The sequence below is a fragment of the Lagopus leucura genome, unplaced genomic scaffold, assembly GCF_019238085.1.
Source record: "Lagopus leucura isolate 7727_CA_CO unplaced genomic scaffold, USGS_WTPT01 145-8_obj-0_obj, whole genome shotgun sequence".
Taxonomy (NCBI): Eukaryota; Metazoa; Chordata; class Aves; order Galliformes; family Phasianidae; genus Lagopus; species Lagopus leucura.
In genome coordinates, this window is record NW_024966735.1 from 89019 (window position 1) to 108848 (window position 19830).

The 19830-nt window shown below is 51.1% G+C and overlaps 1 protein-coding gene across 7 annotated transcripts in view; it reads right to left on the reverse strand.

Annotated features, from left to right (window-relative positions):
* DOT1L (DOT1 like histone lysine methyltransferase) overlaps positions 1-19509 on the reverse strand; it is a 58619-nt gene extending 39110 nt beyond the window's left edge. For all 7 annotated transcript variants that reach the window (XR_006182696.1, XR_006182695.1, XM_042893415.1 and 4 more), the window contains exons 1-5: positions 19405-19509; positions 6851-6894; positions 4978-5052; positions 2887-2950; positions 756-984 (exon numbers count right to left, since the gene is read on the reverse strand). Coding sequence is in view for 5 of the 7 variants with exons in the window: in XM_042893415.1 (XP_042749349.1) it covers positions 756-984; positions 2887-2950; positions 4978-5052; positions 6851-6894; positions 19405-19485 (493 nt within the window). In the remaining 2 variants the exon portion in view is untranslated. The remainder of the gene's footprint in view (positions 1-755; positions 985-2886; positions 2951-4977; positions 5053-6850; positions 6895-19404) is intronic.
* Positions 19510-19830: the final 321 nt, after the last annotated feature.

The window sequence follows — 19830 nt, forward strand, 5'->3', positions numbered from 1 at the left end:
AAACTTCACCTACAATTTTAAGACCAATCCAGCAAAAGGGGAAATTCTTATGACTCCTTTCCTGCTCAAAACCAGATCTTAGCAACAAAAAGAAGAACATCATCCTCTTACTCACTACGTATCTGTTCCACATGGGTTTGAGTCATAGCTGGTTTCTCTACCAACTCAGACTTCCTTTTAAAACCCCAACCTACACACGAGAGGCACTTGCACTCACTCAGCTGGATTTGTGGGGCCTCACAACACAACTGTCACAGAGAGCATGAAGACTTTTCTGACACACTGAGAACTGCACCAGAGGGGAAACAACTGCCCCATTTTCAGATGATGTGCCCAGCATTTCATGGGAGAGGTGAGGAAAACAGATCTTCATATATGAACGGAATAAACAATTCACAGAAAGTCAATGAATCCTTAAAAATGGAATTGCTGCTCTATGTTAAGCATCATTTTTTTCACATTGCTCCTTCTTTGTGAGCGTATTCATCGACAAACAGGAAGAGCTTTCTGTAAGAAGGGTTTGTGGCACTTGCAGGCCAACATCTCACCGTGGGGAACAAAGTCTGGGACATCTGCTCGGTCTGCTTAATCCTGTTGTGAAAAGCAGAAGCATCACTGAGGATTAACTGGAAAAGGTGCTTATTCTAGAATGTAATCCTTAGCCCTGGTTTACTTTCCAAACGTGAATTTATGACAAAAAGGGGAAAAAAAACAGCGAGCAAAAAGAAGAAATCCTTCCGTTATCGGTCACTCACCGCTGCCCAAGTCGACAAAGAGATCATCTTCTGTCATTTTAATCTCATCTATCATCTGGGCCACCAGGTCGAAGGAGGTTTCTCCATACACCTCTGGGGAGAAGGGCTCGTAGTTGTTGAGTTTCTCGGGGTCGGTCACCGAGTGGTTGTAAACCTGCTGCAGGATGTGCCGGAGGAGCCCGTTGGAGGGACGTGTGTTCAGCTTCATCGGTTGGGTGGTTCCCTTCCACTGCACAGAAAGAGCAAGGAGGGACATTTCGGTGGATGAAAAACTCAATGTGAGACAGCAGTGTGCTCATGCAGCTTGTGGAAAGCAAATGGTATCGTAGGCTCCATCGGAAGAGGGGTGGGCAGCAGGGATTGTCCCTCTTTACTCTGCCCTCGTGAGGCCCCATCTGCAGTGCTGCGTTCAGGTCTGGGGCCTCCAGCATAAGAAAGACGTGGAGCTGTTGCAGAGGGGCCAGAGGAGCCACAAAGATGAGCTGAGGGCTGGAGCAGCTCCCTACAAAGACAGGCTGAGGGAGCTGGGCTTGTTCAGCATGGAGAAAAGAAGGCTGCGGGGTGACCTCAGTGCAGCCTGCAGTACCTAAAGGGAGCCTGCAAACAGGAGGGGAATCAACTCTATGAAAGGGGAGATGACAGCAGGACAAGGGGAAATGGTTTGAATTGAGGGAGGGGAGATTGAGGTTGGATGTCAGCTTCTTTGCTATGAGAGCGGTGAGGTGCTGGAACAGCTGCCCAGAGAGGCTGCGATGCCCCGTCCATCCCTGGAGGCGTTCAAGGCCAGGTTGGATGGGGCCCTGGGCAGCCTGGGCTGCTGTGAAATGGGGAGGTTGGCGGCCCTGCATGTGATGGGGGGGTTGGAGCTTTGTGATCCTTGAGGCCCCTTCCAACCTGGGCCATGCTGTGGTTCTGTGACAGAAATCCAACGTGAGGACGAGCAAATATTAGTGAACTAATAGATAAGTTCAAACATCACTGCTAGAAATAACGGGAAGGTAAAAATTCAACAGAGATCTTAGTTGGGAGCACACCTGGAAAAGGCGTGCAAGTTTGTTCACCCATTTTGTATTTACTGATCACCACTGATGTTGGCTGTAAGCTCAGCGTGAGAGCAGCTCAACTTCCACTGGGAATTGTGGGGTGGGAGGGATCGTATGCACACAAACAGGAGGGGCAGGAAAGAGATGGAAATCGAGCTTCCCTTGTTTCTTTTGAAGAAACACCCATCCCTAAACACAGTGCGAGAAACGTCTGCCTTCAGTAAGGAAAAACAAAAAGGGCAACTCCAGAATCTGGCCTAAGTGTTCCTGTGTTTGAGATCCAGGTGGCAGGAGGAGCATGAATTGACATACAAAACCCACACAGTTTTTAGGGAGCTGCAGGCCCGTAAAGGACGGGCAGAAAGTCTTACTGTGCTGCATACATCCAGTAATTCCCACAAGCACTATGGAAAGGAAAAGAAATCCACCTCTAAATTCAAAATTAAATAGACTGCTAACATTAAGTCATTAGTCATGTTTTACTTCCTTCAATTCAACCTTACAGAAAAGAACACACCTTGTTAAATCGGGCTGAGATTACAGTCTAGTTTTCCCCATCAGAGCGGCCCTGCAGCACAGAGCAGAACTGAATGGCAAGCACGGAAATTCCTAAGCCATGGGTCACTGCCACAATACACAGGGGGCTTCATATGGATGGCTTAAGAACCCATAAGCCACAGATTTCCACATGCAAAAGTAAACCTGTATGATAAATCTCTGTGAAACCTCTGCGAGCAAAATACACGGAAGGCTTTTCTCGGCCCCCTGAAGGGAACAAAGTGCCAAAGGAGCACCTGAACGAGAGCTTACAAACCTGCATGTAAGGAAAAAGGAACAACAAAAAAGTTACTGTGCTTTTTATCTCCTGTAAGGCAGCCCCTCCAATAGCAACTCTTCGATAGGTGGCCAAGGAGAGATCGTTCAATGAAAGATTTAAACCCCCATAAGAATGGAAGCACCGAAGCACCAGTGACACCACCAGATCGACCCACCAGTGCTCAACCCCGACGGTTTTTAGATGTCAGCCACTACACGTGAGTCCAAAGCAGGGAGATGAGCACCGTGGCACAGCAGTGACCCATACGTACCAGCTGGTGGATGCTGTCGATGGCGCGGTTGTACTTGTCACACAGCCGCTGCATGCTTTCAAAGCTGCGGGGAGAAGGCACAGGTTACAAGAGGAGGGCAACAGGCCAGCCTGGAGGTACAGCTTTCAGCCCCTGTGTCATCACAGAAGCTGATCTATTCAAGGTTTGCTCCTTGCAGAACGTGTGATTACTTGCACGGCTTTAGGACGCTGCCTAGTTTGCTTTCTGTCGTCTCCCAGCAGAGCAGCAGTACAAGACAAAGAAGCAACAAGTTGTGCAACCTGCTTGTGCCGCGGAAAGAAGACAGGCACTTCCATTTTGGAAGCTGAACGTTCATATAATATTAGTTCCCTTAGTGAACAGGAAAATAATTGAACTTAAGCTCTGATTTATGAGCAGTTTGCTGTTCTCCTTGCCTGCTACTTCTTTTCCTCCATGCAGACACACAGAAATGTGTCTGTGTGCTGCTCTCCTTTGCTCCACTGAAGGGACAGGGGGTGATGGGCAGTGTTGGTGGGAGCTGAATGTTGGCCATGATGATCTTAAAGGACTTCTCCATCCAGAATGGCTCTACAATCAGCACTTCATGACAGTGACTGCTTCATGGGTTGCTCAGGATTACAGTCAGTGTAGCCAGATGCCTCCATGGCAGAAGCTTAGAGGATTAAAACAAAATTCATCTCATGCCAGGGAGGAAAAGATATTGCTAGGAAATCAGGATTACATAACCAGGTTCTATGGAAAAAATAAAAAATGAAACAAATGAGGAGTTATGGGAGCAAGATAATTAAATCGTGGCCACCCCTGAACCAAGAAGTGGGGACCAGGGGATATAGAAAGAAGTGGCATTGCAATCAAAGTTCAAACGAAATGGAGAGGAGCAAAAACACCTTCAGCAGATCATGATAGCAGTACCTGCGTGGGGCTTGGGATTATAAACAGGGATGACTTACAAAGGGATGGGGTTCCATCTGCAATCCTCAATCTATGTATTTAGCCACGCTGTGGACTTGAACAAATGCAGTTTTCCCCCTGTGCATGACTTGAATTCTGTTTTTCCCCACATAAGCAATCAGGGAGGTCTCTGCATGCCACAGCTCTTTCTTTTCTTTACAGGGGGTCACAGCTCCTTCCTGCCTCAGTGCAGCAAGTCCATGCGTGCAGATTCACCCCAGGAGATGCTGCAGGCTGCCCCCACCAGCCCCAAGGTGGACAGGGGGGGATAGGTGGGACAAGGGGAACGGCCTTAAACTGAGACAGGGGAGGTTTAAGTTGGATTTTAGGAGGAAGTTTTTCACCCAGAGGGTGGTGAGGCACTGGCACAGGTTGCCCAAGGAGGCGGTGGATGCCCCATCCCTGCAGGCATTCAAGGCCAGGCTGGATGTGGCTCTGGGCAGCCTGGGCTGCTGGTTGGCGACCTGCACACAGCAGGGGGTTGGAATTGATGGGCGTTGTGGGCCTTTGCAACCCAGGCCGTTCTATGATTCTATGGAGGCGAACAGCACGCACTATACATTCATTTGCAGCTCTTTGTGGAACAGGCACTCACATGTAGACACAAGAACCTCCAACTAATCCTAGCTGCCCAAGAGAGCAGTAGGAATGGTTTGCCTTTTAATTTATTCCCCACCCAAACAGCATCACGCTCGTTCTGAACACGGAACGGAGGAGGAAGGGGGAGGTTCAGCTCCCACAGCCCTGGCAGGAGAAGGACGCGGCGCTGACAGACAGCTCTGGCATGCAGCTTTCTAAACAGGAATTCTGAGTTACTACAGAAGCAGAAACCTCGGTGCCATTCAGCTCGCTAGGGCTGGATGCAGTCCAACAGCTCAGATACCGATCATTGTTTTGCAGTGAGTAATTCCAACGTACACAGCAGAGCTCAGCTCTCCGCCGTACGCAGTTTCCTATTATGTCCTTCATCCAACAGCCTTTGCCAATATTTCTGTTACACATTTCCTACCAAAATAGCTCTGCCAGCTCCAGAAGAAAACTTTGGTTCGTAGTGTCTAAGAATAACCAGATAGCAACAGATTCACTGCAAACCGTGCTGGCCTGTCCTCCTGCTGGGAAAAAGTATTCTTTGCTCACCTTTTTGTGTCATAGTCAATTAGAACGTAGTTTTCCATAGCAAGCTTGAGATCTGGGATTTCTTCACAGACCCACCTGGAAAGAGAGAAGGAACAGAATAAAAACATTTCCAGTTCGCTCTGATAAGGCAGTCTGTCTCAGTTCTGGACTGGCATTGCCATACATTGAGACAGAACACTGCAGCAGACATGAAAGCTCACAGTATTGTTAGGAGGAAGGCAGACAGCACAAAATGCTGATTGGGAAGCTGCAAGCGTCCATATTTGTGTTGAAGAAACAGCGAGGTGCCTGTAGACATTGGCAGTGGTATAAAGCACTGGAAATGGCACAGCTTCAAATTGAGGTGATAAGTGTACGGAGTGCATCTGCAAATACCCAAAGCTATAGCTGATGCTAATCTCACATAAAGCATAACGCAAAAAAGAAAGAAGAAGAAAAAAAAAAGAAAGAAAAATGCAGTATTTTGAAAGGATTCCTAACAAAACTGACACTGTAACAGCTTTGACAAAGGGGAAGGTGGAGAAGACCTCTCCTCCAGCAGCCTGGACCACCACCACCAGCCATTCACAAGGATATTCTCTAAGCTTTTACACTTGACACAATCCAACCCAAGACAGATTTGCCAAGGTAATTTTGATGAAAGATCTCTTCCTCGTGCTGAACTAACAAAGCCCAAACGCTGCTGCCATCAGGAGGGGAAAGCTCAGCCCCACTGACACTGCATCTGACAACGGCAGCTCACAGATGAGAGTTCTGCTCTCACAAGATGGGAAGATGCTGAATTCTTTTCAAAGGCAACTGAAAAGCCACAGTGACTTGGCACAAACTTTCCTCCAAAAACAGCAAAACAGGGAAGAGCTGCCATCACCACAGCAACTCAGAGCACGCCATAGGAAGGACAGAAGTGGGAATGGCAGCATTTCCTCTCCTTGCACCACCACGCACGCTTTAAAATGGTGAAAGAGCACGACAAGAGATCCAGCTGTTCTGGGTCCTTCTGCCTGATTCACCCTTACCAAATCAACACACACAAATTAACAGAAATCCCCATTTGATACCAATGCCTGACTGTCTTCTGCTGAACATCCACCTTCCCCCAAATTTACAACATTCACAACTTTCCCAATTTTTCTCTTACATTGGGCAAATGGGCAGCCAACAGCTGCTCACCCAAAGAGATTGACAGCTCTCTGCATTCCTTCACTCAGTGCTTTCATAACCATGCTGTGGTCTCTGAGCACAAGGGAGGCAAAAGGCTGCACGGAAGCCTTCTAACAGCCCAGTTGCACTGCAGTCATGTTTGTAAGATGGTTGTGAAACACCTCTTTGGCCCAACTGCTTTCTTACACAAGCCCCCTGTTGCCTGCAGGTAGCACAGCACTGAAAACAGCACAGAGGACTCTGGCAATCGCTTCCATCTTCCCCATAGTAACACCATGGGCTCCCCAGGCACAAAACTTCACCAGCATCAGCACAAGCGAGCTGGAAGAAACAGCAGCAGGGCAGCTTGCATCCAGGCTTTGCAGCTGAAAAAAGAACATTTCTTCTTAAAAAACAAAAAGCTTGAGCTCCAGCCTCCAGCATGGCTCCTGCACCTTCCCTCCTACCACAGACTGTGGTCAAATATTATGATTTCATCTACATGAGTGATGTTATCAGCAATACTGCTAAGCTTTCCCACTCATGCTGGGAGCAGCTTGCTGGGCCATATGGGATGACCAGGCTCCAAGCTCGTGTGGCCATGCAGGCAGGACCCTGCTCTGTGTTTCATCTGCACCATCCAAGCTGCTGCCCTCCTTTATACCCTAAGGTGCCCACTCACTGTGATGAAGCTGTGCACAGGAAAGGGTTCCAGTCTGCACCGAACACTTACCGAATTGTCTCAATGATTTCATGAGCAGCATCATGGTGTTTGTCCTGAAATAAAGCAAAAAAAAAGGCATTTTCAGAGAGACAACAGATGTGCTGTTTTGTAGAAGATTACAGGAACTGCAATCTTGTTCACGATACAGGTGACAAGCGTACAAGGGAAGGAACATCTGATTGCCACCTGAACCCTTAAATCAATCCAAATGAGCCCATTACTTTGGGAGTTAACTGAACAGAACCAGAAACACACGTCGCAAGTTACTTCAAGCACGTGCCCCAAAAGCCCATGTAGTGCACATACATGCACCATGCTATGAAAAAAGTCTTATTTTGGAAAGATGAAGGTGTTCTATGTATCTTGTTGTATTCATCACATGAAGCCATGGCTACCAGAGCCCATCCACACAGTTTAGGTTATATTTAGACACTTCTTAAAGTGGCTTTGACCTTTTAATTAGAAACCTGGGATCCGGGACCTTCCAGTGTCAGAAGGATATAGGCTCACTCTCCAAATTCCCTCATCTGCTGCAGACATGTAATTCCTACAGAGCTACCATAGGAAATGGACTGGGGCAGGGGAGGGAGTGGAAGAAGAGAAACACCAACGGAGAGCTGACAGAAGTAGCTGTGGATTATTTTGATTTAAGCTCAACAGAACCCTTTCCCCATCTGCATCACAGCTTTCACACACACACAGCAGAGCACATTTCCCAGCCCATGCACTCAGGATGCTGTAGAAGTTCTCCCTGCAGAAACTCGCGCCCTACGTACCCGGATAAAGACTGCATGATGCAGGAGCAGGAGGCAAACATTTCTTAAGTCTGTTATGACAAAGGTATGAAACAACACTTCCTATTTCACTAGGAAAAAACCTTTATTTTCCAAACAGAAAGAAATAACTGCGTTCATCAAGGGGTCACGTGAGAAAAAAACAAAATGCTCAAAAAGGAGAAGCTGCCAACCCAAGGGTAGTCAGGACACATGGCTTTCAACACGGAGTGGCCCAGATGCCAACTTCCCTTGGTTCCATCCCAGTGTTACAGCACACCCCGTGCTGACATGGCGAGCTGTGCCAACAGCCCTGCTCCAGGCTTCCTCCAGACCATGGGTTTGCATACGGCCCTGCACAGCCCACATCCAGCTGCAACCAGCAGCACCAATAAACAGGCAGCCAAAGTGAAGCGTTGAGCAAATAGCTGTACCAGTACTGCTCAGCCTAGAAAACAGGGAAGTAATTCAATGGGAACGTGCTCTGTAAATGGACATGTAAAGAAGAAAGGCATGCAGGAGGAGGGCTCTCCTGTCTCTTTATTTCTTATCTGCACAGTACAAAAATAGCCCAAGACAGTCAGCTCATCCATAAACATCCCCTATGAATTTCCACCTTTCACTGCACACAGAATTATCACCGTATAAACCCCCCGGGATGATCCAGCTCTCCCAGTAAACTGTGTTCCTGTATAGTAAGAATGTGGTTTATCAACATAAGCACATTATACCGGAAAAGTGAATTCACGCTTCTGCTGCCATATAACCTTTTTCCCTGAAGAAGTTACATTCTCCACTGACAGCTTTGCAAGCTCACACAAATGGAACCCCGTGTCCTATAGTCTTCAAGAAAACGCCCCTATAATGACCAAAAATGCTTATTTAACAGATTCCTTTGTCTTGAGTTAAAAAAGAAATATCACAATGCATATCTACAGCGACAGTTTCAGCAAGTGGTTTTAGTAAAGGAACCTCACTGCTCCTGAGCAGTTCCTGCCAGAAGGGGCCTTCAGAGTTCAGACTGTGTTTTATCTAGCAGCAACAAAGCTGGAAAAGGTTCCACATTGACTGCGGCTAAGTTGCTCATGTTGAACGCTTACCAATTTACCCTTCTCTCCAATATGCTTTGTTCAGGTGGACAAGCTCTCAAGATCTCATGCAAGTCTTGAAAAGACCTAACACTTGTTCAAAGCACAAAATGGAGGAGGAAGAAATAAAGATTAAACAGAGGCCACTCATGGCTCCATTTCAATGCTGGGGCAGTAAGATTTAACAAAGATAGCTTTCAGCAAGAGCCAGCCATCCCACCTGTGCTCACATCGTTGTGCTCCCACAAAGCAAGAGTCAAGGTGAGCAGAAACCTCACCATGAGCACAAGCTGCCTGTGCACAGCACCAGCGCTGCCCACCACTCTTAGGACTTGGTGCAGCAGATTGAACCTGCTCTGTTTGCAAGCCCACTGGGAGAACAGGCTGGGAAGACCGGGCTGCAGTTCCTGATGATGAAGCCTTCTGCCCTGCCTGACTGCCACAGCACAGCACATCATCAGGGCCAGGCTGGATGTGGCTCTGGGCAGCCTGGTGAGGTGGTTGGTGACCCTGTCCACAGCAGGGTTTGAAACTAGATGATCTTCAAGGTCCTTTTCAACCCAGGCCATTCTATGACAATTCTATGATCTTGATCTGAAACTCCTAATCACAAAATCACAGAACATCCCACGTTGGAAAGAACCCACACAAATCACCAAGTCCAACTCCTGGCTCCAGCACCAGCCAAAATCCAAACCCAACCCCCGCAAGTGCTGCCCAAATGCTCCTTCAGCTTCAGCAGCTTGGAGCCATGACCACAGAGGAGCCCAATTCACCCCCACCCTGGCTCCAGGCCCTTCTCCCTCCATTGGTGAGGGAGTACATGGGCCCGGTGTGCTGTGTGGGCCCAGGCCTCACTTTACTGCGTAGGCCCAGGCCTCAGCGTGCTGTGCAGGCCCCGGACTCAATACTGCGTAGGCCCAGACCTTGACGTGCCACCTGCAGGCCCAAGCCTCACTGTACTGTGTAGCCCCAGGCCCCAACGTACTGTGTAAGCCCAGGCCTCTGTGTACTGTGTAGGCCCAGGTCTTGAAGTGTTGCCTATAGGCCCAGGTCCCAATACTGTGCAAGCCCAGGCCTTGAAGTGCTGCCTTTAGGCCCAGGCCTCAGTGTACCATGTAGGCCCAGGCCCCACAGTGCTGCATACAGGCCCAGGCCCCAGTGTACTGTGTACACCCAGGCCTCTTTGTACTGTGTAGGCCCAGGCCCCAACACTGTGTAAGCCCAGGCCTTGAAGTGTTGCCTTTAGACCCAGGCCCCAGTGCATTGTGTAGGCCCAGGCCTCAACATGCCGACCACAGGCCCAGGCTGTGCTCTGTAAATATCATACAGCCTGAGGGGCTCTCGGGCCCCAGTGTGGATCTGCAGGGCTGCAGGAATGGCACTCCTCCACGGGGTGAGGCCTTATCTCCTCAGTGTGTGCTCCCTGAGATGTTGTCTACAGGAACTGAATGTGCCCAGAGCTGTTCGTAACAAGTTTTGTCGTTGTTTTAAATAATAATAATAAAAAAAATAAACATACCTTAGAAGTTATTACAGCCAATCCCGCCTGGCTGAAATGTATTATAAAAGGTTCTTATTTTCGACCTCAACATTCAATCTAAAAATTGCGCTCTGTGAGCTCACAGAGAACATTCAAGTTTTTGCCAAGAAATCTCACGAGAAAAATAATGGAAAGAAAACAAATACTTCTTCAAAAGTCATTTGCAAGAGTGTAGTTTTGTACAGGGAGCAGTGGAGACGCCTCAGCAGCACAAGTGAGCAGCTCCAACCCTGAGACGGATTTCTCCATCAGTCACCACAACTGCAAGGACTGAATTGAGAGGTTTTGCATAACAACCTACAGGTGCAGGAGCAAAAACCCCCAGTGGTTGTGTTGGTGCCACAACACCAGTTGGCTGCTGGAGGTAACATCACAGCACACACCTCCTACACGAGGTGAGGCTATTTGCTTGCTTTATTTGCCAAGTTGACAACTCTTAGGAGATCTTAATGGCATTGTTATGGGATAATTCCTTAAGGCAGCCAACAGCCCAAACCATGAGAACTAAAGTTTTAAATCCTGGGTGTGGTCACAGGGGGGAAAAGAAAGTTGGTGTGTTTTCTATCAGCAGATCTCAAAGCACTGTGCAAAGGACGTGAAGATTCCTTATCTAATTATCACAGATAGGAACTCAAGGCTGACTGCCCAGATTGAACTGTCGCACAAAAAAAAGCAGTCCTCACCTTTAGGGCCCATTGGCCCTTTGACTCACCAGACCTCATTTCCTCTCCCAAAACAGGCGAGGTGACCATACCAGTTTTGCAGAGAGGTGCAAGCAAGCCTCTCACATTTGCAAGGTAGGAGGAGGAGACCTCCAAGTTTTGCACCGTGCAACGGATAAATCTGAACAAGTCAGAAAAAAAGCAAAGCCTGACACAAACTAGTGAAAAATTCAATGGTGACACTCATGTGCTTTTTAAGGATTGCCTTTAAAAGTTCTACATTTCACCATGCAACACCAGCTTCCAAGGACTAAACACTGACTCCACTCAGGAGTTGTTCTGACTGCCAGACTTTGACCTACGAGTGCTGTGATCCTATTGAATTTGCCTAATGAAGGCGGTCAGTCTCAGCAGCTCCTGTTTGAAGCACAGCTCAGCTGCCTGAAGCTGCAGCCCTCTCTGCAGACAGCATCCATAAATCCAAAGGAGAGGGGATGTTACAGCTGGGGACAAGATGGCTAGCAGAGATCAAAAAGATGGATTAGGAAAAGCCAATCAATCTTGCAGAAGACTAGCAGGACAAGTGCCTCTTTAATGTCCCTTAGGTTTCTCCCATCTGTGGTGGATGATAAGCATTCCTCCAGACATCAAGGCAGCCAGAGCAAGCTGCAGCAGAAACAGTGCAGCATCCACACATGGACACGATCCCAAACCCCGTGCTCCAGGGATCACCTTCATTTGCACTCTGCCTGGAAAGAGCCCCCAGCACAGCATCCATGCCCGCAGCATGTCCACCTCCAACATCCTGCACACAGCAGCGGACAAAGGTCTTGTGAAAAGCAGAACCCAAAGCACTTCCAGCTGCTGCAATCATAATCGGTGCCCACTTTGCATTTTTAGGTCTTGCCTCACACTGGTTACAAGCTGAGTAAGGAAAAGGGAAAGTTGTTCCAAGCAGTATTTCACACTGTATGGATAAACTTTTCATATTATCCGTCTTTATCCCAAAGCAGGACAGGGACAGCGAGTTTCCATGCCAGCAAATGAAGCAGCAAACTTCATGCCAATGGAGGTGAGGACAGAAAGCCTTCCCTGAAGACAATTACTACTGTTCCCTTAAGTGAGGAAACGAAGAAGGGATTAGATAAGAAAATCCAAATTCATCTGGGTAATCCTGTATGCCATGAGCCTGGTATTCATAGACAAGACAGCTGTGGGTCTGGCTGCCACCAGCACTCCCACTTTCACTGCAGTACCTAAACCACAATAAAACCGTTTTGCCTTTGCACACAGCAATTACAACTGTTGCTACGGACACCGCACGAATGCGGGAGGGAATGGTTCCCATGATAGCAAGTAGGGGGGGCTGTATAAATATATTCACATGCAGACATCCTGCAGAAGAGCCTGAAGGAATACCCACACGGACAGACACACCAGGACGACCCTCTGGTTGCACAAAGAGGACATCGGTACGAGTAGCTCTCATAGCAGCACCAGGTTCAGGCCTCCATGCAACCATGGGTGTATGTTAATGAAGAAACAATGCTCCCATCCAGCAGTAACCGGAGAGCAGAATGGAAAGCAGCCATCGTCCCCGCCAGGAACTGCGACCTGCACGTAAAGCTGAGCTCAGAATTACCGCCGGTCAGAGCAAACAGCCGTCCCAGAGCTGCATGAAGTGCCTGAACGCTTCGTTTGTATGGACTGAAAATAGTTCTCTTTCCTTTTCTAAAGACAGGCTTCTTCACAGCTTTTCTACTTGTTGTTTCTTTGTTGTTTTTTTTTTTTCGTAGTTGCATTTAATTCTGCACAGAGGCTGCAGAAGGCTCGAGGTTTTGGAACCCGCTCCCACATCGCCCCAGTGCTGACCACCCCTTCTTCCCCAGCACCTCCAACGTCCCTCCTGCCACCAAAGCAACAAAGGACACCTGCAAACTGTTGGGGGCCAAGGCGATCAAGGAAGAAGAGCAGGAAAGTCGCTCCCACCTCTGCCTGAAGCCCAACAGCTTCCCACCTCCATGGCGGACACTGGTGAAGCTGGAAACTCATGGCACAGCCTCACTGCTGGGTCAGAAAGCTGCTATAAGGACAACCGAAACCCATCTCCTGCATTGCCCAAATCTCAGCAAACTGCCCTTCATGCTACAGAGTACAGTGGGACCAGATGGCCTTAGTGGTCGTATCCAACCTTAACCATTCTACTTTCAATCAAAGTATTGAAAGCTCTTAAAGCTTTTATGTATTTTACACAGAGAAATAACACTCAAGGTTTTCTGTAGTTCTCCTTGTTTGTTCAAACAAACTTTCCAGTGCTCCGTTCACCCATCCTCAGGACTTCCTTGGTCTGGCACCAAGCAAACCTTGCAGTGAAGACTTTTAGGAAACGCTCATTCACGCGTAAGAAAAACATTTTTGTTATTCATAGATCTGCTCCTATCTATAGAGCCATCATTTCCTGCTGTAAAACATACCTTCTATGCCCTAAAAATAGCAGCTACTCTATTTGGTACCTCTAGAAATGTGTGGTGAGCATCACCGTATATTCAGGTTTATTTTTTGTTCCTCTTCAGAGGAAGCGTTGCCTTATCTTTTAATAACTACCATGATGCATTACGTTCCTAATACGTTCAGATACCTGATATGAACTCTTCCTTCTGTTAAAAGGAGAAAATAAATGAAGCTAAGGTATTTTAAATAAGCCAAGATACCTCGCGACCATCAATCTGCAATAACACACTGGGAAAGGAAAAAAGCAGCCCGCTTCTGCTCCTTGTCTGGATCATTACAGATAAAAGCTTTAATCAGACAGGCAGAGGTGAACTCAAAGCAGCGAGAAAAAGAAAGGGAGGCATTATGAAAGAGCTAAAAAGAAAGAAGGAAGAGTACAAAAGTAGACATATGGATGTCTGGGGAGAGGGGTGATTACATTTCCCATAAATCTTGCATACCAAGAGGTAAGATATTTTGCCTCACTCCCAGGAGGAACACAAGTCACTCACAACGCTGAGACGTGAAAGGATGATCATCTCCACATACATTTAGGCTGCCACAAAGGACAAGAGCTGGAGCTGCATTTGGTGGCATGAATTTCCCTCAGCACACCGAGAGCTTTCAGTGCTGCGTCCGGACGTAACTGATGGGGGCGTTTCAGGCAGATAAATTTGAATTACTGGAGCTCAGGCCAAGGGCAGGGACATGGATCCTCGCTCATCTCCATGAAAAGGACACCAGCTTTAACAGCTATGCTGTCTTTCCAGTTACGTTGCTCGATAGGATGATGGAATCACAGCATGGTTGGGTTGGAAGGGCCCCTAAAGATCATAGAACCCTAGGAGTCACAGAATGGCTGGGTTGGAGGGGATCTTAAAAATCACAGACCATGGAATTGGTTGGAAGGGGCTTTAAAGACCATAGAACCACACGGTAACAGAACTGTTGGGTTAGAAGGGACCTTAAGGATCATGGAACCATGGAATAGTTGGGTTGAACGGTCCTCAAAGATTACAGATCCATGAAATCACAGCAAGGTTGGGTTGGAAGGGACCCCAAAGCACCCTCAGTCCCACCCCTGCCATGGGCTGGGTGCCACCTCCAGCTTGGGTTGTCCAGGGCCCACCCAGGCATGGGGCACCCACAGCTCTGGGTAATGCCGGGGCCTCACCACCCCAGGAGTAAAGAATTTCCCCCCTCGTATCTGACCTAAATCTCCCCTCTATTAGCGTTAAGACAAGGGGGGGAATGGTTTAAAACTATCTGCCCACATCACAAGGCCTCCTCCTCCCATTCTGAGCTCCCTCTAAGTACTGGGAGGCTGCAAAGAGCTCCGGGTTGCACGAGAAGGAGAGTCACGTGGCGTTCAGATGCAATACAAAAGAACTATTTTTAGTTTGCATATAGAAACACGGGGAAAAAAAAAAAGACAGCGTTCGCCCAGCTCGTGGTTTAACACAGCATCCAACAGGGACAGAGCTTGGAACAAAAGCCACTGTGAAACCCAAACAAGCAACGATTGTCCCTCCTGGCAACCCCCAGCCCGAGGTGGCAAGAAGCAAAGTGGCCCTGGGGAGCAAGGAGTGGCTGTGGGAGCACCCAGTGCCATGCTGCACGATGCAGCCGTACCCAGGGCTGGAGCCAGGGCTGCTGTACCCATGCCAGCTCTGTCATTTGTTGCTGTTTATTTGCCAGGCAGCTGAGAAATCCGAGCGCTGTCGAAATGCCGGAGTCAATGATTTGCCAGCTCGCTCCCGCCACTCGGAACGCTTTGAGAACGGGCTGTTGAGAAATAGGAAGTCTGCTGGAGCATTCAAGCCTTTTCTTCACCAGCAAAGTTTCTTTAATTAATGACTCATCCCCACAAACGCTTCCCAACAAGCTGCATCAACAGCCTGGGTGAAATCAGAGAAAATCCCCTAACCTTGCCGCCACCGCCGACGACAACGAATTGCTGGGCAATTACTCAGGGCGTGGGGAGGCTCTGTGGGCAGAGCTGCCCGGTACAGCCGTGTGAGTCACGGGGCGGAGGGGAAAACGCTGTAACATTGGCTTCCAGACAGATATTTTCAGCCACCAGCTCACACACAGCCCCCACCGGCCCCCCCCCCCCCACCGGAACAAGAGCAGAGGGGAAGCCCATGCATGCAGGGATGCTGCTCGTCATCAGATCGCCCCAAAGACACGTGGCTGGGGACAGCAGGCACAGGGCCACCCCTGCAGGTGTCCACACGCCATAAAACAGTGCTCTTAAAGCCATGTCAGAGCCTTAAGGTTGGAAAAGACCTCTCAGATCCCCAGTCCATCCCACCATGCCCGCTGACCACATCCCGCGGTGCCACAGCTCTGCAGTTCATCCACACCTCCAGGCACAGAGACCCCACCATGCCCTGGGCAGCTGTGCCAGAGCATCACTGCTCTTTGCACACGAAATTATTCTTAAAATTGGATATTAGGAACCCCCTGCCCTCCCCTGGCAGACATTGCACACCACAAGATTTCAGTAAAGTTTGCCTTTCAGAGAACCTACATAGAACACTCGGGTTGGAAGAGACCTTAGGAATCACAGAGCTCCAAGCAGGGCCTCCGACCACTACATCACGAGGTTCATTTCCACAGTTGTGGTTTGTTGTAAGGGCGACACTCAGAGTCACCAAACTGTATGGGTTGGGAGGATCACAGCAGGCTGCAGCCATATGCATTATCATGGCACATTCCTCCAGTGACGCTGCATGCCCCACCAGATGGATAAAGCGGGGGCAAAGCCCGTGAAAAAGAAAACAAAAAAGAACAGAAAAACAAAGCATGGATCCTAAGGTGCCCTTCCACCTGTACAAACAGCACAGCCTTATCACAGTGTTCTGCTCCCCCCCCCCAACAGCAAAAGCTCTGGGGGCCGAGGGTCTGACACCTCCCCCAGCTGGGACTGTTCCTCATGGGGCAGAGCAAAGCCCTGAGGTTTCCAGGCTGGAAGATGGGGATGGAGGTGGTCACAGGCAACTGAAGCACTGCCCTACAGCATCAGGGCAGCCCAGCAGGTTTGCAGTTACCTTTTGGGGAATTCTATTCAATGCAGGGCAGAGAACAGCCAGCCAAAGGTCTGTCTGGAAGGTGAGAGGCTCCGCACGCTGCTCAGCACGGAGGGGTTCGAGCACACAGAGCCAGATCAGATTGTGGAGCTGAGCTGGGTTTTCCAGCAGCGCACCTTTCTTTCTTCTGCACACAACAGGTGGGACCGGTTGCACAGAGGGGCCCACAGGCAGAAGCCACCCAGCATGGCACACAACTCCACCTTCAAACTTCCGAAATGCTCAGCACCAAGCACTGGGGGTGAAGCAGTTCAGCACAACCCTCTGGAGTAACCCAGGTCAAAAGGACAAGCACAGCATGAGCACCAAGCCATGCATATCAACACCTGTATGCATTGCATTGCAGCACCCTGATACTGCGCTCACATTGCATTTATATTGCAATGCCACCCTCAGTTTGCATCATCGAGACCATCCAGAACCACGAATTCCACTTACTCCAAGCAGATAACATACATCCCTTCCCCATGCCTGTATCTCTCACGCTGTGGTTTGCTTTTATTTTCAATACAATCCCTCTGGTCTGTGACAGAGCTCCGGGCTGCCACGTGGGAGCCGAGGGGTTAAACCACACACACAGCAGCGCTCACTCACCCGGCTGCGACGAAGCGGGGCAGCCGTAAAAACAGAGGTCAACATCAGAAAATATCCCGTGAGTCATGAGCAGCGATTACTCACCGCACGACTCAACTCAGCAGCACCCGGAGCTCCTGGGTGAGGAAACCGCAGCCTTTCCTCCGAGAGGAGCAGGGAAGGAGTCACGCTGTCAGCTCGTGTCCGTAACGGGGCGGTGGGAGGACGGCTGCTCTCCTCCCACGGCCCCAGTGTGACGTGGGGAGGAAGAGAGAGGGGGTTTGCAGAGCTCCCCACGCTGCTGAGGGATCCCACTGATGCTGGTTGGTAGGAATGGAGGGGATTTGTTCATTCTAGAGATAAGCAGCAGTGCCAGTGCTGCTTGTTTTGGAGCAGAGGAGATACGTGCTGCAGTGGGAACGCACCTAACGTGCTCAGCCCAGCATGGACTGCATGCCTTCCCCTCTACCTTTGAGAACCCCAAAGCAGACAGCAGCCAAACCCAATTGGGGAGGTGTGCAATCCCCTTCCCCAGTATCCCACCTCCCCTCCTATGGGTTTAGAGATGCTCTGTTTGTGTCCAAAGGAGCACAGCAGTGCCTGCAGCCGCTGCCAGCAGGGCTGAGCCAACACGGGGCCGCAGCTCAGCACCGTGTCAGCACACAGAGCACAAAGCACACAATTTATTGCCAAAGCTCCAGAGTTCATCCACCACTGCAACGGCTGCGTCTGTGTGTGTTTGTGTGCGTCTGTGTCACAGAGCCAACCGCAGGAAAGAATGGATCAGCTCTGGATGAACCATCGCTGGTTCCAATGTTACCAGGGAGGCAGCTGCAGTGCCCGGAGGGGTCAAAGCTGGACAGTCAGGTTCTGCAGCACTGCCGTGCAAGGACATCGCTCTGGCAGCAACTGGATGGGAGGCGGGGGAGGGGACAACCCCACCATCCTCAGAGTACAAGTCTTCTCCTAAATTAACTAAAAAATCATCACTCCCTATACCAGAAAGCCTTAATCTCCCTCATCCGAAACACCCTTATTTCCCAAGCACTCCCCACGCTGCAAACAGCACGCTAACACACACGGGGGGGTTGGGGTAGGGGGGTTTACACGGCACAGGGCTCGTTTTGCCACAGCTGTCAGCAGTTCAGCGCTCGCACATCAGCCCGTCGGTGCTGCGCAGCGGCTCTGAGCCGTGCTGCTGCTGGCGGCTTCTCGTTTGGCAGCGCTGGGAGCACCGAACGGTCGCGGCGGTAACTTTCAGTTTCTGAGGATTTGAGCGCAGCGCGCGCAGACGAAATGACGGAGCTGCGGCTGCACGGCGCCGTGCTGAAGTCCATTGCAGGGGAAGGCGGGAGGCAGAACTGCAAAGGGCAGATAGGAGCTGCAGCTCCGGAGCGATGCGTTCCTATCGCAGCACGCAGCTGTGCCCGGCACGTCCCTGAACAGAGCGGCGCTCGGGTTGGGGATGATAGGAGCGGGTGCGCGTGGGTTGGCACACGTGTTGCACGCACAGAGCTGCTGCTGCACCGTGATGGGATGCGAGGGGGGGTGAAGGAACAGCTCCGGGCTGGGATGGGGGTACTGCGTGGGGCTGGGACGTGGGGATCCCCAAGGGTGGGAAATGGGGACCAAGGACACTGCTTGGGGCTGGGAAGTGGCACCTACAAGAGTGGGACGTGGGGATCCCCAAAGATGGGATGTGGGGACTGAGGGCACTGCTCAGGGCTGGGATATGAGGATCTCTGCTCAGGGCTGGGACGTAGGGAGCCCCAAGGTTAGGACACGGGGAGCAAGGACGCTGCTTGGGGCTGGGACATGGCAACCTCAGGACCGGGACATGGGGACCAAGGGCACTGCTCAGGACCGGGACACGGGGACTGAGGGCACTGCTTAGGGCTGGGGCACAGCACCCACAAGGGTGGGATATGGGGACCCCCAGGGGTGGGACACGGGGACCAAGGACATTGCTTGAGACTAGGACATGGCACCCACAACGATGGGACACGGGGACTGAAGTCACACAGCTCTCAGGTCAGGGATACGGAGACCCTCAGAGCACCGACACGAGGACCGAGGGCAGCGCTCGGGGTTTGGAACGCGGGGACCGAGGGGAACGCAGCTGGCAGGGCCGGGCCACGGCAACGAGAGCAGCGCTCGGGGCCGGGATACGGGGACCCTCAGGGCACAGAGATGTGGGAAGCAAAAGCAGCGCTCGGACACGGAGCCGGCAGCGCTCGGGCGGCGGAGGCACAAACAAGTGACACGGGGACACCGCGACGCGCCGACGGCTGAACCTGAAGGGCCGCACCGCACCGCACCTCCCCCCCCCGCCCCGTACTCACGTAGACGGGCAGCGGCCACGGGTACACGGCGGGCTCGGCTCCCACCGGCGACTTGAGGCGCAGCTCCAGCCGCTCGCCCATGGCGCAGCCGGAGGCCCCGCACCATGCTACGGGGCGGCCGCGCGCTGCGGGGTGGGGCCGGGCCCGGGCGGCGCGGCGCGGTGCGGTGAGGCGGTGCGGGGCCGCAGGAAGGCGGGGAGGACCCGCGCTCCCACCCCCCCGCGCCGCCCTCTATTGTCGGGAGCGGCTCGCGGGGCTCTCCGGCGCCGCCGCCATCTTGGGCCGCCGGCGTGAGGAGCACAATGAGCGCCGGGGCCGGGCCGGGGGCGGGGGCGGGGGGAGGGGCGGGGGGCGGCACCGCCGCTGTCCTCAGCTGCACTCCCCCGCGCGGGAACGCGCCTCGCCCCGCCCGGGGCGCGCGCATGT